At 38.3% G+C, this 23,810-nt stretch overlaps 1 protein-coding gene across 4 annotated transcripts in view; it reads right to left on the reverse strand.

The window, feature by feature from the left end:
* MPP7 (MAGUK p55 scaffold protein 7) overlaps positions 1–23,810 on the reverse strand; it is a 306,784-nt gene that overhangs the window by 46,312 nt on the left and 236,662 nt on the right. For all 4 annotated transcript variants that reach the window (XM_046012744.1, XM_046012745.1, XM_046012743.1 and 1 more), the window contains one exon: positions 12,824–12,994. In XM_046012744.1, the coding sequence (XP_045868700.1) occupies positions 12,824–12,994 (171 nt within the window). The remainder of the gene's footprint in view (positions 1–12,823; positions 12,995–23,810) is intronic.

Genomic DNA, 23,810 nt, shown 5'->3' on the forward strand with positions numbered 1-23,810 from the left:
ATTTCTCCTACATTAAAAAAAAAAAAAAGATTTATGAGAGAGAGAAAGAGTGTGTGTGTGTGTTTGTGTACGTGTGCACAAATAGGGTAAGGGGCAGAAGGAGAGAGAAAATCTCAAGCAGATTCCCTGCGGAGCCTGGAGCCAGATGTGGGGTTCAATCCCATGACCCTGAGATTATGACCTGAGACAAAATCAAGATACTCCACTGATTGAGCCACCCAGATGCCCCTAAACTCATCTTTAACTAAGGCAAAGCACCCCATGATGGGAACCCAAACTACCCCTCAAGCAATAAGGATGCCTTGATACCAGCAAGGCCCTGCATAATTGACCTGAAGATAGTGACTGACCTCATCTTCACTGCGTCACTGAACTGTGTCCCACTACATTTTTCTTACATAAACCTAGAAGTATTTCCAGCACTCTGGAGACAGTCTTTGAGATGTCAGTTCACTGTCCTCCCAGTGCTGGCCTCACTGAAATAAATTCCTTTCCTGCTTCACCACCACTCTCTCTCTGCCTCTGGATTTTGTCAGTGTAAGTGGCCAAATCTGGTCTGTTTGGGACTCATGGAGCCAGGTGCTCTTGCGCAGTGGGGTCCAGTTACAGAAGGTTCTGCTCTTGGAGTATTCAGGTATGAATCAGCTCTACAACTTCACAGCTGCACAAATTTGGGCAAAGTAACTCACTTCTCCTTTTTTGTGCTTCAGTTTCTTCTTCTGGAGGATGATACAAGTTTTTACCTCATACTCATGGCAGGGACCGGATGAAATACTACATGCACAGCCCTTAACTCAATGTGTGGCCCTCAATACACATTGGTTACTGTTATGACACAGGAGAGAGGAAGGACAGGACCCACTTGAGAAAGGACAGAAGTTAAAAACTCAGCTGGGATTGTTTGAAAGCAGTTAGGAACAGAGAAGGTAATCAAACACTATTGTTAGATATTACTGGTAGAGAAATCTAAGTAGTAAAAAGGGATATTTGGTTGTCATTGAAATAATGCAATTAATTATTCACTTAAGGTTGGAAAACTCCAAAGAGTAAGGAAACATGAATGGGAGAGAAGCTCATAGCAGAGGAACTGGGAATCGTCACTGGCTATAACGGAAGGGTCAACATTAAGCATCTCCAATTTAGGAATATCTTGAGGGCAACCCTCCTTCTGGGAGATAAAGGGTAGAATTCTGCTGAGAACCAGGCGTCAGAAACTTAAGGAATTCCAAGCAGGAGATAGAGAAAGAAGAGTCACTGCAGTATGAGTGACATCACAGGGCTTAAAAAAAAAAAGGCTATAGGATCCTGCTGGGAATGTAAAAATACAGTGAGAAGAGCAAGCAGCAGAATGTCTGTCAGAAAGTAAGGCATGAGGCCCACAGGACAGAGTCCATATTCAATCCACCATCAGGTGCCAGGAACCCAAAGATCAACGGGCAAAGGGGATTTGGGGCAACTTAAACGCATACAATTAAATTAACCTCTTCACTGAAGGTTTCAGCCAGGGAATTTTAGTTCAGTGACTGTGGACCCAAACCACAAGCATTTATGGAAAGCTGCAGCCAAAATACCTGAGATCACCTGTGACTTGGGGCTGACAATGGAATGCTGTGATACATATTTTCAGGAGCGTGATTTTACTAAAAGGTAGTCTAGAAGGTTCTGTCCTGATAACCCTTTAAAACTCTGAGCAGGAGACACAAGAGTCAGGGTAACAGCATTCAATTTTGAGAAGGCTGATTAAGATACACCAGTGACGAAGGGCAAATTCTATCTGGGACAGGAGTTTAAAGCTTTGAGGAGGTCTAGTTCCACTCTGGTGGGATAAGCACACTACAGCCTGTCTCCCACACTGATCACAATTAAAACCTCTGGCCAGCACACAAAAAGCAACACAAAAATGTGCAGACTCTGAAAAAGCAAATGAAAGCAGGCAGAGTATAAAAGGATGTCAGATGTGGAGAGTTGACCCCCAAAGTGATGAAGTTTCCTTGTTTCTCTTTCTTTGTTCTTAGGCTTTGCTGGAGGATGACTATCCATTCAGAGACGGCAGTGGACTGTGCTAAGACCCCACAAAAGTGGTGGGCTCACTCCTAAGACGTTCATACGTGAGACGAACCCAAAACAGCATCACTAAGATTAAAACCACTGTGTAAGTGTCTGACTGACACAAATGCCCCATGCAAGAATAATACACTCAAAGCAGCGCAGCAAAGACTTGAAAACTGAACTAAGGCAAACAGAATAAGCCTAATCAGGCTGACAGTCTGCTAAAAAATGGAACATTTTTCCAGAGGAATACAGTAAGATCCAAAGTCTATACAAAGTAATGTTCGAAATGTCTAGGATACAGGACAAAGTTATTCAACACACACAGATGATGGATTCTAAAAATAAAATAAAATAAATCGACAGATGCCAACCACAAGATAAGCCTAACATTGGAATTACATTGGATAAACAATTGTAAGGGCCTATTTAGCCAGAGCAGCTCCATCCTGACCCTGCCCCTCCTACCCCCAGGAACTTACTTAAAAACAAGTCCCAGAAACCAGTCCCAGAAAACAAAGCCCAAATACAAGGGAGGGTCATTCCAGGTGGAGGTATCCCATCAGTGGGGGCACATACTGTCTCCCTAGCTACCAAGGAGTATGGGCCCCGCCCTTTGGGTGCCTTTTGGGCGCCAATTCTGACCAAGGTGATGGGCTGGTTCAAATATCTACTATAGGGTAAATTGTAATTCAATTGGTCACTTATGTGTGACCTAGCAGGACTGTGCAGCTTTCTCTGTGTTACAATCTCATTGGTCACCTGTGCGTGGCCAGGCCCAACCACATGGCCTTTGCCCTTAAAAGCTAGTCTGTAAGGCAGAGAGTCGTCACCTCTTTGCAAGAGACGGCCCTGGCTGGTCAGTTTGATTCTCGATGCTTGGCGCGAAATAAAGCTTTGCTTGACCTTTGCTTTGTATCAGTCTCGCTCCTTTGACCATGGACCCATTATTGGGGGACCCAACACAATAGTTATCTTAACGAAGCTTCATGAGGCAAAACTAAACACACTTGAAATGAATGTAAAAATCAAGCTCTTACTTGAACTTGATAAACAAAAACAATGAGAAAAGTTGGCAATTTCACAATAGAAAAAAAATACAATATCTGAAAGATAATTATTTGGCCAGCAGGAAACAGAGCAACACAGTGATGATGAAGGAAAGAGTTAGAGATCTTGAAGACAGACCAAAAGAAATTGTCAAATTTGAAAAACAAAACCACTAAAAAAACGAAAATCAGAGTCTTCAGATCCTGTGAGACAATACTAAAGGGTCTAACACATGTGCTACCGGAGTCCCAGAAGTGGAGGGGAAAGAGGTTAGGGCAAAAAAAAAAAAAAAAATCTTTGAAAAAATTATGGCCAAAAGTTTCCAAAATTTGGTGGAAGTCATAAATGTATAGATTTCAGATGTTCAGTAAACCCAGGCACATTAAACTCAAAGCACAAATAGATACATCATAATCCAACTTCTAAAAATCAAAGATTAAAAAAACCCTCAAAATCAATGAATAATTACATTCAGAGGTAAAGCAAAAAAGTCATCAGATCTATCAAAAATCAAATAAGAAAACAGATAATAAAAGAAGGCAGGAAAGAACAGAGAAACAAACAAAATACAAAGGGACAAACAGAAAACAAAGAGTAGACCTAAAATAAAAATAATAAACCTAAATTCAACCATATCAATAGTTTATATTAAATCTAAATGGTCCAAACATACCAATTAAAGATGCAGATTATTAGACTGGATAACTACAACAAGACCCAAGACTATGCTATCTGTAAAAAACAAACAACCCCACTTTAATAATAAACATATAGATGAGTTAAAGTAAAAGGACAGGAAAAGATGTATCATGCAAACAATAAGCAAAGGAAAACTTAGTGGCTATGTTATACATCACACAAAGCAGACTTCAGAACAATGAATATTACCAGGGATAAAAGAGGACATCACATAATAAGAAGGTCAACTCATTAAGAAAACATAATACTCCCAAATGTATATATACTCAACAACAGAGTTTCTCAATGTCTTAAAAGCTAACTGATGTGAAAAGAGAAATAGACAAATCTACAATGACAGAGAATTCAACACTCCTCTCCCAACAATTAACAGAATAAGTGGACAAAAAATTAGTAAGAATATGGAAGACCATTATCAACCAACTTGATTTAAATAACATACACCAAACACTCCATTCAATAACAGCAGACTACATATTCTTTTTAAGTGCACACAGAACACCCAATGACATGGACCATGTCCTGGTCAAAAAACAAAGTAACAAATAAAAATCTGATAAATTGGAGGGAGGAGTCAAGATGGCGGAGAAGTAGCAGCCTGAGACTACATCAGGTAGCAGGAGATCAGCTCGATAGCTTATCTAAACATTGCAAACACCTACAAATCCAACGGGAGAGCGAAGAGAAGAAGAACAGCAACTCTAGAAACAGAAAATCAACCACTTTCTGAAAGGTAGGACTGGCGGAGAAGTGAATCTAAAACGACGGGAAGATAGACCGCGGGGGGAGGGGCCGGCTCCCGGCAAGCGGCGGAGGAACGGAGCACAAAATCAGGACTTTTAAAAGTCTGTTCCACTGAGGGACATTGCTCCAGGGGCTAAACCGGGGTGAAGCCCACGCGGGGCCAGCGTGGCCCCAGGCCCCGCAGGGTCACAGAAGGATCAGGGGTGTCGGAGTGTCGGAGAGCTCGCAGCTATTAGAACGGAGAAGCCGGCTGCCAAGACAGAGCCGAGGACTGAACTCTCAGCTCGGGGTTACCTTGAACTGGTCGCGGGCTGGGTGAGCTCCGAGCGCGGCTAGAGGCTGGGGATACGGGAGTGATTGGGTGCTGTCCTCTGGGGGCGCACTGAGGAGTGGGGCCCCAGGCTCTCGGCTCCTCCGGGCCGGAGACTGGGAGGCCGCCATTTTCATTCCCGTCCTCCGGAACTCTACGGAAAGCGTTCAGGGAACAGAAGCTCCCAAAAGCGAACCCGAGCCGATTACTTAGTCCGGCTGCCGGTAAGGGCGGTGCAATCCCGCCTCGGGCAAAGACACTTGAGAGTCACTACAACAGGCCCCTCCCCCAGAAGATCAACAAAATATCCAGCCAGGACGAAGTTCATCTATCAAGAAGAAAGCAGATTCAATTCCTAAGACAGCAGAGCAATTCCAGAGGAGGAGAAAGCAAAGCACGGAACTCATGGCTTTCTCCCCATGATTCTTTAGTCTTGCGGCTACTTCAATTTTTTTTTCTTTTTTCAATTTTTTTTTCTTTTTTCAATTTTTTTTTCTTTTTTCTTTTTTCTTTTTCTGCTAAATTTTTTAAAACTTTTACCCTTTTCTTTTTTAACATTTTTTGAATAGTTCATCTAAATATATATACTTTTTCTTCTTTTTTGTATTTTTTTATTTGTTTTATTTTTTAAATTCTTTTCTTTCTTTTTTTTTTTTTTTCTTTTTTTTTCAGAAGCTGTTTTATCCCCTTTCTCCCCCCCACAATTTGGGGTCTCTTCTCATTTGGTTACAGCGCATTTTTCCGGGGTCTTTGCCACCCTTTTAGTAGTTTATTTGCTCCTTCATATCCTCTTATCTGGACAAAATGACAAGGCGGAAAAAATCACCACAAACAAAAGAACAAGAGACAGTACCGAAGGCTAGGGACCTAATCAACACAGACATGGGTAATATGTCAGATCAAGAGTTCAGAATGACGATTCTGAACATTCTAGCCGGGCTCGAAAAAGGCATGGAAGATATTAGAGAAACCCTCTCTGGAGATATTAAAGCCCTTTCTGGAGAAATTAAAGAACTAAAATCTAACCAAGTTGAAATCAAAAAAGCTATTAATGAGGTGCAATCAAAAATGGAGGCTCTCACTGCTAGGATCAATGAGGCAGAAGAAAGAATTAGTGATATAGAAGACCAAATGACAGAGAATAAGGAAGCCGAGCAAAAGAGGGACAAACAGCTACTGGACCATGAGGGGAGAATTCGAGAGATAAGTGACACCATAAGACGAAACAACATTAGAATAATTGGGATTCCAGAAGAAGAAGAAACAGAGAGGGGAGCAGAAGGTCTATTGGAGAGAATCATTGGAGAGAATTTCCCTAATATGGCAAAGGGAACAAGCATCAAAATCCAGGAGATGCAGAGAACCCCCCTCAAAGTCAACAAGAATAGATCCACACCCCGTCACCTAATAGTAAAATTTACAAGTCTTAGTGACAAAGAGAAAATCCTGAAAGCAGCCCGAGAAAAGAAGTCTGTAACATACAATGGTAAAAATATTAGATTGGCGGCAGACTTATCCACAGAGACCTGGCAGGCCAGAAAGAGCTGGCATGATATATTCAGAGCACTCAACGAGAAAAACATGCAGCCAAGAATACTCTATCCAGCTAGGCTATCATTGAAAATAGAAGGAGAGATCAAAAGCTTCCAGGACAAACAAAAACTGAAAGAATTTGCAAACACCAAACCAGCTTTACAGGAAATATTGAAAGGGGTCCTCTAAGCAAAGAGAGAGCCTAAAAGTAGTAGATCAGAAAGGTACAGAGACAATATACAGTAACAGTCACCTTACAGGCTAATAATGGCACTAAATTCATATCTCTCAATAGTTACCCTGAATGTTAATGGGCTAAATGCCCCAATCAAAAGACACAGGGTATCAGAATGGATAAAAAAACAAAACCCATCAGTATGTTGCCTACAAGAAACTCATTTTAGACGCGAAGACACCTCCAGATTTAAAGTGAGGGGGTGGAAAACAATTTACCATGCTAATGGGCATCAGAAGAAAGCTGGAGTGGCAATCCTTATATCAGATCAATTAGATTTTAAGCCAAAGACTATAATAAGAGATGAGGAAGGACACTATATCCTACTCAAAGGGTCTGTCCAACAAGAAGATCTAACCATTTTAAATATCTATGCCCCTAACGTGGGAGCAGCCAACTATATCAACCAATTAATAACAAAATCAAAGAAACACATCAATAATAATACAATAATAGTAGGGGACTTGAACACTCCCCTCACTGAAATGGACAGATCATCCAAGCAAAAGATCAACAAGGAAATAAAGGCCTTAAATGACACACTGGACCAGATGGACATCACAGATATATTCAGAACATTTCATCCCAAAGCAACAGAATACACATTCTTCTCTAGTGCACATGGAACATTCTCCAGAATAGATCACATCCTGGGTCACAAATCAGGTCTCAACCGGTATCAAAAGATTAGGATCATTCCCTGCATATTTTCAGACCGCAATGCTCTGAAGCTAGAACTCAATCACAAGAGGAAAGCTGGAAAGAACCCAAATACATGGAGACTAAACAGCATCCTTCTAAAGAATGAATGGGTTAACCAGGAAATTAAAGAAGAATTGAAAAAATTCATGGAAACAAATGATAATGAAAACACAACAGTTCAAAATCTGTGGGACACAGCAAAGGCAGTCCTGAGAGGAAAATATATAGCGGTACAAGCCTTTCTCAAGAAACAAGAGAGGTCTCAAGTACACAACCTAACCCTACACGTAAAGGAGCTGGAGAAAGAACAAGAAAGAAACCCTAAACCCAGCAGGAGAAGAGAAATCATAAAGATCAGAGCAGAAATCAATGAAATAGAAACCAAAAAAACAATAGAAAAAATCAATGAAACTAGGAGCTGGTTCTTTGAAAGAATCAATAAGATTGATAAACCCCTGGCCAGACTCATCAAAAAGAAAAGAGAAAGGACCCAAATCAATAAAATCATGAATGAAAGAGGAGAGATCACAACTAACACCAAAGAAATACAGACAATTATAAGAACATACTATGAGCAACTTTACGCCAACAAATTGGACAATCTGGAAGAAATGGATGCATTCCTAGAGACATATAAACTACCACAACTGAACCAGGAAGAAATAGAAAACCTGAACAGGCCCATAACCAGTAAGGAGATTGAAACAGTCATCAAAAATCTCCAAACAAACAAAAGCCCAGGGCCAGACGGCTTCCCAGGGGAATTCTACCAAACATTTAAAGAAGAACTCATTCCTATTCTCCTGAAACTGTTCCAAAAAATAGAAACGGAAGGAAAACTTCCAAACTCATTTTATGAGGCCAGCATCACCTTGATCCCAAAACCAGACAAGGATCCCACCAAAAAAGAGAACTACAGACCAATATCCTTGATGAACACAGACGCAAAAATTCTCGCCAAAATACTAGCCAATAGGATTCAACAGTACATTAAAAGGATTATTCACCACGATCAAGTGGGATTTATTCCAGGGCTGCAGGGTTGGTTCAACATCCGCAAATCAATCAATGTGATAGAACACATTAATAAAAGAAAGAACAAGAACCATATGATACTCTCAATAGATGCTGAAAAAGCATTTGACAAAGTACAGCATCCCTTCCTGATCAAAACTCTTCAAAGTGTGGGGATAGAGGGCACATACCTCAATATTATCAAAGCCATCTATGAAAAACCCACCGCAAATATCATTCTCAATGGAGAAAATCTGAAAGCTTTTCCGTTAAGGTCAGGAACACGGCAGGGATGTCCATTATCACCACTGCTATTCAACATAGTACTAGAAGTCCTAGCCTCAGCAATCAGACAACAAAAAGAAATTAAAGGCATCCAAATTGGTAAAGAAGAAGTCAAACTATCACTCTTCGCAGATGATATGATACTATATGTGGAAAACCCAAAAGACTCCACTCCAAAACTGCTAGAACTTGTTCAGGAATTCAGTAAAGTGTCAGGATATAAAATCAATGCACAGAAATCAGTTGCATTTCTGTACACCAACAACAAGACTGAAGAAAGAGAAATTAAGGAGTCAATCCCATTTACAATTGTACCCAAAACTATAAGATACCTAGGAATAAACCTAACCAAAGAGACTAAGAATCTATACACAGAAAATTATAAAGTACTCATGAAAGAAATTGAGGAAGACACAAAAAAATGGAAAAATGTTCCATGCTCCTGGATTGGAAGAATAAATATTGTGAAAATGTCTATGCTACCTAAAGCAATCTACACATTTAATGCAATCCCTATCAAAATACCATCCATTTTTTTCAAAGAAATGGAACAAATAATCCTCAAATTTATATGGAACCAGAAAAGACCTCGAATAGCCAAAGGAATATTGAAGAACAAAGCCAAAGTTGGTGGCATTACAATTCCGGACTTCAAGCTCTATTACAAAGCTGTCATCATCAAGACAGCATGGTACTGGCACAAAAACAGACACATAGATCAGTGGAACAGAATAGAGAGCCCAGAAATCGACCCTCAACTCTATGGTCAACTAATCTTCGACAAAGCAGGAAAGAATGTCCAATGGAAAAAAGACAGCCTCTTCAATAAATGGTGCTGGGAAAATTGGACAGCCACATGCAGAAAAATGAAATTGGACCACTTCCTTACACCACACACAAAAATAGACTCCAAATGGATGAAGGACCTCAATGTGAGAAAGGAATCCATCAAAATCCTTGAGGAGAATGCAGGCAGCAACCTCTTTGACCTCAGCCGTAGCAACATCTTCCTAGGAACAACGGCAAAGGCAAGGGAAGCAAGGGCAAAAATGAACTGTTGGGATTTCATCAAGATCAAAAGCTTTTGCACAGCAAAGGAAACAGTTAACAAAACCAAAAGACAACTGACAGAATGGGAGAAGATATTTGCAAACGACATATCAGATAAAGGGCTAGTATCCAAAATCTATAAGGAACTTAGCAAACTCAACACCCAAAGAACAAACAATCCAATCAAGAAATGGGCAGAGGACATGAACAGACATTTCTGCAAAGAAGACATCCAGATGGCCAACAGACACATGAAAAAATGCTCCACGTCACTCGCCATCAGGGAAATACAAATCAAAACCACAATGAGATATCACCTCACACCAGTCAGAATGGCTAAAATGAACAAGTCAGGAAATGACAGATGCTGGAGAGGATGTGGAGAAAGGGGAACCCTCCTCCACTGTTGGTGGGAATGCAAGCTGGTGCAACCACTCTGGAAAACAGCATGGAGGTTCCTCAAAATGTTGAAAATAGAACTACCCTATGACCCAGCAATTGCACTACTGGGTATTTACCCTAAAGATACAAACATAGTGATCCGAAGGGGCACGTGTACCCGAATGTTTATAGCAGCAATGTCTACAATAGCCAGACTATGGAAAGAACCTAGATGTCCATCAACAGATGAATGGATAAAGAAGATGTGGTATATATACACAATGGAATACTATGCAGCCATCAAAAGAAATGAAATCTTGCCATTTGCGACGACGTGGATGGAACTAGAGCGTATCATGCTTAGTGAAATAAGTCAATCGGAGAAAGACAACTATCATATGATCTCCCTGATATGAGGACATGGAGAAGCAACATGGGGGGGTAGGAGATAGGAGAAGAATAAATGAAACAGATGGGATTGGGAGGGAGACAAACCATAAATGACTCTTAATCTCACAAAACAAACTGGGGGTTGCTGCGGGGAGGTGGGATTGGGGGAGGGGGAGCGGGCTATGGACATTGGGGAGGGGAAGCGAACCATAAGAGACTATGGACTCTGAAAAACAACCTGAGGGTTTTGAAGGGTCAGGGGTGGGAGGTTGGGGCAACCTGAGGGTTTTGAAGGGTCAGGGGTGGGAGGTTGGGGGAACAGGTGGTGGGTAATGGGGAGGGCACGTTTTGCATGGAGCACTGGGTGTTGTGCAAAAAGAATGAATACTGTTACGCTGAAAAAATAAATAAAATGAGAAAAAAAAAATATATAAAAAAAATGTGTGTATAGCAATAATAATGTAACAAAAGTATAGTCATAATAGCAAAAAAATAAGATTTTTATAAATAAATTTTAAAATATGAAAAAAAAAAAAAAAAATCTGATAAATTTAAAAGAATTGAAATCATACAAAGCACATTGTCTGATCATAATGAAATTAAGCAAGAAATCAATAACAAATATTTGGATAATCCTCAAGTATTTGGAAATTAAATAACACACTCTAAACATCTTGAGGATCAAAGAAATCACAAAGGGAATTAGAAAGTATTCTGATTTGAGTGAAATGGTATGAAGAGACAACAGATCAAAATGTTTAGGTTGCCGTGATTAGAGGGAAACTTAAATTAATGCCTAATAACACTTAGATTTTTTTTAAAAAAGTGTTTCTAGTCAATAGTCTAAGATTTAACTTTATAAAACTAGAAAAAAAGAAAATTAAGTCCAAAGTAATCAGAAGAAGGAAATAATAAAGAACACAAATCAGCAAAATTGAGAAAAGAAAAAAAACAATTTCAATATACAAGTGGTCTTATAAAAGATCAATAAATTTAGAAAAAGGCGGGTAGACTCTACGAAGGCCAGCAACGATCCCCACCCTCCTGCTTTTCACACCTTTGTGCAATTCACTCTCCTTGACTGTGAGTAAAATCTGTGATTTGCTTCTAACCAACAGAATATGGGATGTTCTGTTCTTTTGCCTTCTCAGTTTATACACTCTGATGAAGCAAGCTACTATGCTGCAGAGGCCCACATCACAAGGAACTGAGGGTGGATTACTCGAAGTAGATCCTTTATCAGTATAACATTCAAACTGACACACCTACCTGTGGTCAAGACTTGAGAAGCCTTATAAGAGATCCTGAAGCAGAGGACCCAGCCAAGTCAAGCCAGAATGCTCTAAATTCTGACCTGCGGAAACTTTCAAATAATAAGTATGTGCTATTTTAAAGTCACTAAGTTTGTAGTAAACTGAAGCTATGAATATGCAGACTATGAAGACATAAACTTTGAATGCTACATAATTCCACACAAGAACTCTAAGAATTTATTATGGAGCAACACCTGATTTAAGAGTGAAGGTACAAATTACCAATAACAAGAAGGAAAGTGGAGACATTACTACAGACCTTACATAGAGTTAAAGGATGATAAGAGAATATTGTGAACAACTTTATGCTTACACAATCGGCAACTTAGGTGAAATGGACAAATTCTTTCAAAGACACAAACTGCCAAAGCTCATTCAAGAAGATAGGCTAACGAGGGGCACCTGTGGCTCAGTGGGTTAAGCCGCTGCCTTCGGCTCAGGTCATAATCCCGGGGTCCTGGGGATCGAGCCCCATGTCAGACTCTCTGCTCAGTGGGGAGCCTGCTTCCCTTCCTCTCTCTCTCTCTCTGCCTGCCTCTCTGCCTACTTGTGATCTCTGTCAAATAAATAATAATAATAATAATAAAAGAAGATAGGCTAAGGACATGGATGAAACTAGAAGGTATTATTCTGGGCAAAATAAGTTATTAAAGAGAAAGACAATTATCATATGATCTCCCTGATATGAGGAAGTTGAGAGGCAAAGTGGGGGGCTTGGGAGGTAGGGAAGGAAAAAATTAAACAAGATGGGATTGGGAGGGGACAAACCATAAGAGACTCTTAATCTCACCAAACAAACTGAGGGTTGCTGGGGAGGCGGGTAGGGAGAGGGTGGTTAGGTTATGGACATTGGGGAACATAGTGCTATGGTGAATGCTGTGAAGTGTGTAAACCTGGTGATTCACAGACCTGTATCCCTGGAGCTAATAATATATAATATGTTAATAAAAAATTTTTAAAATTTAAAACGATTTTCTTTGACTTGAAATTTCAAGCACCGTGCTCTTTGAAGTTAAATTCTTCCTATCTCGCTTGTTTCGTCAGAATTAACCCAAAAGGCACACTTACCAACCAGGACCACAAGCCGGTATTTTTCATTCGTTTGCCGCCGATACGGAGTCACTTCCTCATATGTGGGCACATCAGCGGTGTCGTACTGGTCACTCTTCTTGCATTCATACATGGACTTATTTGTTTTCTTATCTTTCCTACTAAGACGAAAACTTCTCCTAAAACCAGCTGCAAAAAAACATATATATATATATATGTATTTTTAGTAATAAGAACTAAAGAAAGAAACCTCCCAAACACAAAAATGAAAAAACCCTCAAAAATTGGATTGGATTTTTTGAACCAGAATATTGTCACAAGTACATTTAGTATGAGAAAACACACAGATACTACACAATTTCACTAAAGCAACCATTTATAAGAGAATCCTTGAACATTTATTTTCATAGTTGTAATAATACTGTATTTGGTTCCAAACCATAAAGACTTCTCAGAAATCAATGAGTAAAATAATTGTGTAATAAAGCCAAATAAGTTGGAAATAGTTTATCATGGACTGACTGAACACAATTGATAAGAGAAAGTTAAAAGCACTGTAGAAACATTTAAAATATAAATGCTGAATTCCCTCATTCAAAAATACTGGAATATATTAGATTGTAAGCACAACCTAACAACATACCTGTGGCACAGACAAGCATCTATTATTAAATAAAAAGGAAACTAATTTAGGGAGAGCTCAGTGTCACACACACACCGAACAGAGATCAGGCCAACAGAAGAGCAAGTTCTTTGACTTTTAGGAGATTCCAGCATTGGGGGACGGGGGCAGTAAATGATCACGTCTGGGTTCTTCTTCTCCTATGGAAAAGTCCATGGTTTTATAATTCGAAGCCTACTGAATTTTGGAAATAAGATTCATAGTCTCAAGTGTGTACTCTTGTCAACAGATCATATGATATTTTCCTAAAATAATTGTCCAAGTACTTCAATAAATTTAAGTGCTTAAAGCTCAAGGCTGTCATTAAACACAGGGCTTAAAAAGCTAAGGCAAATGTTCTTGTTCCCAGTCAACCCCCATTTCATTCTGCTTGCTCTTCATGTTGTTGCGTTGTTTGGGATTTATTTCCTTTCTAGAACAGTGATGTTCATCACACACAGCATGATTTCATCCATACAACACAGTACAAATTCGGTAAGGTGTGAGTCAGTTCTTGACCTAACCCTCAAAATCCAGACTTTAAGGAAAACTGTTCTACTTATTGAAATATTATATATATTCATATCAGCTCCATGGTACAAAGCAAAATGCAAGTACATTTTTAAGTATATAAAAATATATTCCCTTGGAAAAGAGAATGTTTGGGTATTGATATCATCAATAAGCGATTTCTCTAAACTCAGACCAAGAATCACCTCTTTGGGTCCCTTTCTTTCTAGAAAGAAAGAAATGTAAGTATGTATTTAAGAAATTAAGCATTTAAGAAATTACCAGGATTCAAAATAAGGGCCAATATTAAAAGCAATGATCAATAACCCTGGAGTTATAGCACTCAATTTATGGATTCACAGTGTAATAAAAATCAGCCAAGATATTAAGAAGGGGATGATAAAATGTTCACCTGATAATAGAGCTGTATGGCCCACCACGAGTCATTCTGACTATTTCAGGGAAAAGATTTACCAAGGATTTGAGACAAGAGTCCATCACTCTAAAGCTTTCGTATCAAAGGCAGAAGGCAAAGAGGAAAAGGCAAACAGGACAAGGAATAAAACACTGGTATCTATCCAAGGATGAGATTCAGAGAAAGCAAATGGGGAATGTGCCAACCTGGCCCTAGGATGAAGAAGTGTCAATTCTAAAACCACTCATGCAGGCAGAGTTCAAACTTCTCTATGAAGGGTCAAAGGGAAGCTGATTATTATTAATCTCTTGTTGTTGTTTTTTTTAGGATATCGGGAAATTATCATTAATCTCTTGTATTTTTTCAGATATCAGGAAACACTCACGAGCACGTACGGAAAGGGTTCCTTTACATGGGAGTCCTCTCAATGCCACACCAGAAGTGGGGGGGGGGGATCCCTACAACTGCTCCCAGTGCTTGAGCGACATGCTTCTCAGACAACTCTCTTACCAATTTGCAGAAATTAGTGATGCCATCCTGACCCCGCCCCAGCTCTGTCACCAGTGACGGCTGGCCCACCCAGGAATCCAGCAGTAGATGGCGTCCGGTTTAGCACACAGACTACACACCAGCTCTCCTAACACTTCGATGCTGCTATTTCAGCGTTTCTCATGTCAGGTTCCCATAGTTCTTGTCTCATGGAAGGCAGTTATAGGATAAGTGGGTGGAACTGGAAATTTCTTCATGATTATTCTTTGCACGGAGGGAGGGTTTCCCTCAAGTCCCTACAAACTTATGGCCCAGGAATGAATCTAACCAGGACAGAAATGTTTCATCCACAGCAAATGAAGTCCAAAAGGAAAAACCTGAAAATTTCTGAGACACGAATCTCAGCTAAGTCCTGAATCTCAGTGAAAGTGTTTACCTGATTGCGTTTTTACAATTAACTGACGTTTTTGCTTTCATTATAAACAATAAAGAGATAGTAGGAGAAAGTGCAGGTAATCGGATTTCTGATGTGAGATTCTCTGGACATCAAAGACGGGGACTATGGTCTCACAGGACGGTTTGGTGATACTTGCTGTCCAGGGCTTGGTAAAAGTCTTATAAATTCAAGAAATATAACAAAGCAATTAACAAAACCCCACATCACCCCTGTCGCATCTTCTTACTGTAAATTTCGACAAAGAAAGCAGGGCACATTTGCTATTTTCACAAGAGAAAATTCTAAGAGGCAGGCCTAATGACAAAACAGGGCATACGCAAAGGCAGAGAGCTGGAGGGGACTCTGGAGACCATCCTAGCCCGCAGCGTCCTTGCTCCCTGGCCACAAAGATGGTACAGATGCCACCTGCCCATACACCGTGACACGGTCCTGATCTCATTCCCGCCAGTTTTCTAGGTGACAATGACTGAGCAACTGGAATTCCCACAGGTTGTGACGGTTCAGCGTCCTGACCCAAAATCCTCAGTCACAAAAATAAGGAAAAACGGCAGGTCACCACACCACGCCTATTAGAGCAGCAGTACCGAGTGTTAAAAATCAAAGGCCAGGGGCACCTGGGTGGCTCAGTGGGTTAAGCCTCTGCCTTCGGCTCAGGTCATGATCTCAGGGTCCTGGGATCGAGCCCCACATCGGGCTCTCTGCTCAGCAGGGAGCCTGCTTCCCCCTCTCTCTCTGCCTGCCTCTCTGCCTACTTGTGATCTCTGTCTGTCAAATAAATAAATAAAATCTTAAAAAAAAAAATCGAAGGCCAGTCGTGTCTGGGTGGCTCAGTTGGCTAAGCAACCGACTCTGGGTTTTGGCTCAGGTCTGATCTGAGAGTCATGGGATCCAGCCCGGCATTAGGCTCTGCGCTCAGCATGGAATCTGCTTGAGATTCTTTCCCCCTCCCTCTGCTCCTGCTCCCACTCACTCTCTAAAAGAAATAAATAAAATCTTAAAAAAAAAACAAAACCAACTTTGTTTTTGAGGACCAGAGGTGGCGAAGTCTGGGTCAGCATCTAGATTCTGACACCTACTAGCTGTACGAGATTTGCCAACATTTTAAAAACTCCTCTAAGGCTCACTTCTCAACTTTAAAATGAGGATATAGAGTATCGACCTTAGGAGGTTGTTAAAGATTAAACAAAGAATTCACATAAAGCATTTGGCCCAGTACCCGGTGGGTGGTAAATACCTACATATATTAGCTGTAGATTAGTACCTGATTATGTCTCCAACTAACTGAAAGTACCTGGAAGGCAGGAACATATACCTCCCTGTACTCCCACAGCACACAGTCTAACAAGAAAGGGAAAAACAAGGGGCTTGTTAATAAGGGTTTAAATGGCTGTTAGAGAAGAATATTTAAATATAAAGACTAGTATTAAAATAACAGTCAGATTTAAATGTTAAATATTAAAAGTACCTATTAAAGTAGTAAAGCATTTTAATGAAACACGACAGAAAAATTTAGTATGCACTATCCTTTCCCTATCCTCCCCCTACAAGATATTCTAAGGTTATGTGTTATTTCTTGTACAATATTTATATGTCAATAGCCTCCTTCCCTCTTGTCTTCTTACTTATCATGACCATGTACTCTCCTGACCCACAGACACCTGTCTACTTTCCATATTTATAGCACTCCATACACATAAATATACAGGATAAAACAAATTTTCCAACCCAGAGGAACCAATAAAACAGCCAGAACAGGGGCGCCTGGGTGGCTCAGTGGATTAAGCCGCTGCCTTCGGCTCAGGTCATGATCTCAGGGTCCTGGGATCGAGCCCCGCATCGGGCTCTCCGCTCAGCGGGGAGCCTGCTTCCTCCTCTCTCTCTGCCTGCCTCTCTGCCTACCTGTGATCTCTGTCTGTCAAATAAATAAATTAAAAATCTTTAAAAAAAAACAAAAAAACAAAAACAGCCAGAACAGAGGATACAACAAAAGGCACAAAATTCAGAGTACTTGCTTGTGATGGTTTCTCAAACCAAAAAAAAAAAAAAAAAAAAAACCAAAATAGGCTGTTTTCCTAGAATCTATCCTCCCCAGGAAGTCAAGGGTGGTGGCTCGTTTGGCACACTGTTCAAGGCTCTGATTTTCAAACGTGGGTCCCATAATGAGCTATGTGCCAGCATACACCTTAGTAAGTCTGAGGTTAAAGGAACTTAATTCTGTGTCTGGAAGAGGCAATTTCTTCCCTTCAGCTTTTATGTGGTTCTCTTATTAATAGGAAGGTTTAAAAATATATACCTACAAGGAGAGTATGTATGCAAAGGGTTCGTTCAGGTACCTATGGATAAACCACCTAGACCTACTGAACCCGCGTTCATTTTCTACACGCAAATCTTAGCAAGAGCCGGCTTTAAAAAAAGGAAAAGGAACAGTAACGAGGAATCTGGAATAAGGGAATGGTTTTACACAAAATATATTTTTCCTTATATTTCACATTTTTGTAATTTATAATTGGCTCAACATTTTTATGGACAGGCTTTTTCCAGTGAGCTTACCCACAGCTGTTAGAGATTTGCGTGTTTTAAAGGAACAACACGTTTACTTTACTACAATAGGAAAGTGACTCTAGAGCGGGACTGCAGCCGCAGGTCAGGCCCCTGATCACAAGGAGACACTTCTTATCTCGTATTTTCCAGTAGAAATCATTTACGATCCCTTATTAACTTAGCACATATTTGCAATGCTTTATTTAAAGAATTTTTTATTATAAAGGGAAACACTTAAGTTGCCTGGTGTTTGCTCCTTATTTCAAAAGATTGCAATAAACATCCCTGAACGTTCCCTTTATTCCATTTCGTGGACTATTTTATTAGGACAAATTGCCAGAAGTTAGATAGATCTTGTCCAAATGCTTCTCAGATCAGTGAATACCAATGTACATTTCCACCAGCAGAAAGTACGATTTCCCATATTTACAGCAGTCTCTCATAAAGACATTTCTAATTGCTTTGAAGTCTTCAGTTTTTTAAAAGGGAAAAACCTGTCTGCCATTTCACCCTCACTGTTACAGAGGTTGACCTTTTTTTTTTTTTCAAGTTTATTATCCATTTGCATTTCTTATTTTCTTTGTAAATTGCTGCTTACTACATTTTGATCACTTTCTGAGTACGGTCTTCATAAATATATACACAAACACATATCTTTTAAGGTCACAGCCCTTGGTCCTAAGTTATTGCTAACACTTTTTAAGACTTTCAATTTTCCATTTAGAAGAAATTTAAAATGTTTATGTAGTTGAGTCTGTTTCTTTCTTTTGTGATTTCTTTCAGTTTTTAGGACTTTCCTATCCTTGGATCTGATAAATACTCACCTATATTTTCTTAAGTTAGAAAAAAAAAATGGGTTGCATGGCTTTACACTTATTTTTTTTTTTTTAATCCCATCTGGAATTACTCAGCTGTAATCATGAGATCAAGCTTGTGAGGTGAGGCTGTAACTTTATATTTTTCTAAGTAATTAACCAATGGTCCCCAAAATACTTACTGAATAATCCTTTCACTCCTTTATGTTGATACATACTTTGTACTAAAGTACCAGATGGCTTATTATTATGACAAGAAAGAAAGAAAGAAGGGAAGAAAGAAAGAAGAAAGAGGAAGAAAGGGACCCCAAAACGTGATTCTTGGTCTGAGTTTAGAGAATTCTCTTATTGATATCAATACCAAAACAACAGAAGTTATGATGGTGGTGGTTGATAAGTATTGAGAACTTATGAGATAACAGACATCCACTGAAGCCTTTATGTGGCTTAATTCATTTACCTCGCATAGCAACCCAATGAGGGAGGCAGAATACTCCATGGGTTTAAGGGGTCCTTCTCTTAGTGATATAAGTCACTCAGAAAGACAAATACCGTAAGATTTCACTCATATGTGGGATTTAAGAAATGAAACACATGAACGTGGGGGGAAAAAGAGAGGCAAACCATAAAACAGACTCTTAAGGATAGAGAACAAACTTAGGGTTGATGGAGGGGTGGTGCATGGGGGACAAGCAAGATGGGGGATAGGGATTAAGGAGGGCACGTGTTGAGATGGATCACTAAATTCTACACTTCAAACTAATACTGCACTATATGCTAACTGGAATCTAAATAAAAACCTGAAACAAAACAAGACAAAAAAGATTACCAAGGCTGTGGTTGAAACACTACATGATGAAAGAAGCAAGGTTGAAATACTATTCCAAATATATAGATGTAGAATAGAAGAAGTGACGAGCCTTCTGTTACTTTACATAGTAAGTAAATGGGAAAAGATGAAGAACCAGCAGTGTATTTGGGGGTTTAAAAATAAGCTCCTTTCTGTTGGAGACTTTTTTCAGATATAATTAAATGCGCTTTTGATCCTCTTCTATATTCAAGATGATGTCTAAAATCTGAAAATATATACAATGGTGTCTCTGCCCTTCAAAAGCTACCGATCTATTAGAGGACATGGAAATCTTCCCAAATACTTATAATAGACGGGGTTTCACAACACAGGCTCATGACTAGAACTAAGATTTTTAGCAAGTTCTCTAATTTGACACTGACATTTCTTAAGATTTTATTTATTTATTTGACAGAGAGAGAGCACAAGTAGGCAGAGGGACAGGCAGAGAGAGAGGAGGAAGCTGGGTCTCTGCTGAGCAGAGAGCCAGACGCAGGGCTCAATCCCAGGACCCTGAGGTCACCACCCGAGCCGAAGGCGGAGGCTTAACTCACTAAGCCACCCAGGCGCCCCTGATGACATTTCTATTAAGTGAAAAAAAAATGAAACTCAGCAAGTTGTGACTGGTCATTTACAAAGCTGTTTGACTTTATCCAGAGAGTATAAAACTTAATGCTTACATATGTAAATTACGAGTCATTTGTTATTAAAATAAGTTTCATACTGTAGATTAAGTAATATACCTATCCTATAATTTCAAATACTAGTGATGTTTTAACAGCAAAAGAAAAAAAAACTTGAAGTATCTAACATATACATAAGTATGGGAATGATTAAATTATGCAACTTTTTCAAAGAAATGAGGTTAAGCCATTAAAACTATAATTCTAAAATTACAGAACACCATAAAATGCATTTGATATAATAATAAATGGAAAAAACTGGAGAGAATTACAATAGTCATACTTATGAGTTCTACTTTTTTACTAATATAAAAGTTGGTATGGATACAAAATTGTGGAAGAAAATGCATGAAAACAGACAATGGTTGTGTTAGGGAGAGAGGGATGTGGACAATTGTTATTGTTCTATTTTTCAAACTTTCTGTAATGTTAATTTTAAATTTTGAAAAAAAAGGCCACAAAACACAGTTCATAATATATGATCAAATGAAATCCACTATCGATAGACGTATTTGTGTGTCATACCTACACATAAGACAAAATACATTTGACTATGTCTTAGAGGCAGGGTATAGTCTTCTATATTTTGAAATAATTACAGACTACATTTTTATATTCACAAGACTACATTTTTATATTCAGAGTTAGAAACAGCCAATAAGTTAAAATATTAAAATCTTTTTTGAAAATCATAAATTGTTATTATATTCATTGGCTCCCATAAATTAGTAACTTAAGTGTGAATTTACAATATAAATATTTGTCGTTTTAATAGTCTTACTTTTTCATAAAACTTTAAAACATTTAAGATGACATTTCATTAAAAAACACGTGATCATTTATTTTATGTCCGAACATGTCCATTACCACGAAAGGCCCTCCAACGGAATCAAGTCTACTCATCACCAATACTAACACAGCCCCAGGAATCACACAAGTGAACAAGTGAAGTGATATCTGCCTTTCTGTAAATTCAAAGAAAATAAATACAACTACGTTACCACCCACAATTGTCAAGTGGAACAGTTTCAGTCTTTGGTTACATTTTTTTTATGAAACCAATTTGGTCTAAAAACATCAGATATTATATATTCTCAATGTTTTCAATAATAATGAGCTTTTAATGTTTAAATGTTGTAGATCTTTGTAGAATGGGAAAAGTATTTCAGTGAAATTGTTTGAATCATAAAATAGCAATATTGATCACAGGCACCTTAAAACTTAGAGATTTATGGAAGGATCCACTCTAGAGTTCCTAATTTTTAATGAAATACATTTATTTGATACCAACACAACCAAGAAAACTGCTTACTTTCTTAAAAGGAGATAAACACTTCAATTCTTTTTCTCTCCTTAAATACACGAAAATGTGGATTCTTTTTCTTTTTTCTTTATTTAACTTGGGAGAACTACCAAACATTGTGTGAAAATCATTTTTTGCATCTTAAAACACTGGATTAATTTGACCAAGCTAATATTTAAAAGTTCAGTAGGTACCTCAGTTACAAGGAAGAAAATATCTTAATGTAAACGAACTTTTTAAGAAGATTAAAAAACTCATGTAGACATTAATAAAAACTAAGCAGCTGGAAATTATTATACAGTGTTAGGCTCATGCCAACAAAACATTGAAAATTTCCATGAAAATAAACATTTTTAATATAATGCCCATGTTGCTGTAATAAGTCAAACTGACATGTAAAAACTATGTAAACATGGTCCTAAGATAAAATTATTATTGAAATAATGGTTCCATAGTACTCCAATCATAAAACTGTCCCAAAGACAACTAAGGATAATTAAGACAAAACAAATAATCAGATAAAAATCTGGGGAGGAGGTTTAAATTGAAAAGAAATGCCAATACAAAACTATAAAAGTGACGGAAATCTAAAGAGCTGGGTTAGTCAGCTTCTTGTATTATAAAACACTGTCAGGGGAAAAAAAATTATCACAGACACAGGAACATTACCGTGAATTACATTAACCAACTTTACATATGCTAATTTTGTGTATAAAGTGGAACAAGGCTTTTGAACAAATAATTTATCTCTGAAATGTAACAGGTTTCAAGATGCCCTCAAAAAAATTTAAAGAAATGTTCAAACCCCATAAATATCCTTTAATCATTCAGCTCATCTCAAGCTAAAAATAAAAATAGAAACTCAAAAGTGCCTAGTGAAATCACGGAAGCTAATATAAGATATCAATTTGCAATTTCCAAGAAAAAAACTACTTAGGTCTTATAAAGTTTTCCTGATACCACTGACAATTTCTTTTTAAAGCATAGCACAGGATTACCATAAAAAAGGAGAAACCACATGAGAATTTCATTTTCTGCCAGTCAGCCAACAAAGAAATGAGTTTTTACTTACACTTTCAAAATTATGAGAAAATACAGTATGCACACATAGAATTACATATAAAAAATACAATTCTAAAAAGAAGGGAAAATTGAATTTTAAAATTGTAATATATTTTTTTTAAGTTGCGTCTATGCAACCAAAAATTCTCCAAGCAGGAATGGTTTCTTTCTGTCAGAGAAAATATTTCCAAGTAGTATTCCAGACATGTTGAGATTATGCAGAGTTCTTGTTCAAGAAAGAACCTGTACCATTTTTAAAAGAATGCTTCTAAATGTTCTCTTTGTATAAATTTTACTTTTTGGAAGAATATTAAGGCAGTATATTTTGACATAGCTGTACTTACCTACAAAACAGTCCTTAATAAAATGACTCAATAATAGAGCAAATGGGAATTTTTACTAGATTTATAAAATAGACAGTGTAACTTGTTGAGAATCAATGGTGCTTACACAGAGAAAAAGGATTAGGAAAAAAAAAACATACAGAAATAGAGAAAGGTAAATAATAACATTTGAAAGACCAGCGAATGGGCACTTTTGTTTAGATTGAACTTTATGGTAAACACTTCAGTTAAATAGAAAGAACAGTCTTAACTTACATAAGTCCCAAAACTGATCTTGTTTTAAAAGAATGCATGAAGGACTCCAGCAAGGGCAGAAGTGGAGAAACTGATGAGTTTTCAGGAAACCATTTGCAAGACGTTATGTTCGAAGACAGATGCCTGATAAGCAGTGCTTTGTTAATTGATTAAAGCAAGATTTTGGTAATGAATTAACCAGAGGAAAAACATGCTATAACTCTTGCCAATGTAAAAAGAAAATTAATTCTTCACATGAACTATTTCGTACTGAGTGAGGAAAAAGGAGAGAATCTTCACAACTGGCTACTGTACTGAACAACTGTATGAAAGCCAGCACGCACACGCACACACACGCACATACGCACGCACACGCACATATACACGCACACCAGGAACTCCCACATGAGCCACCAAAGCTAAATGAAATTTTCAAGAGCTCATAGAAGGAAATGAATCACTCCTGCTAATTTACATACTCATATAAATATAAATGGTTGGACAATCTTTATATATCTAGGCAGCCCTTGACTTACACAAATTCAGCTTTAAAAAGGTCCTGTTTTTGCACTTCATAGTTACAGGATACTACCAACTTATCTTCGTATTACTGTCGTAAAATCATATGTAATTAACACAAC

Source organism: Meles meles, chromosome 7 (assembly GCF_922984935.1).
Source record: "Meles meles chromosome 7, mMelMel3.1 paternal haplotype, whole genome shotgun sequence".
Classification (NCBI taxonomy): Eukaryota; Metazoa; Chordata; class Mammalia; order Carnivora; family Mustelidae; genus Meles; species Meles meles.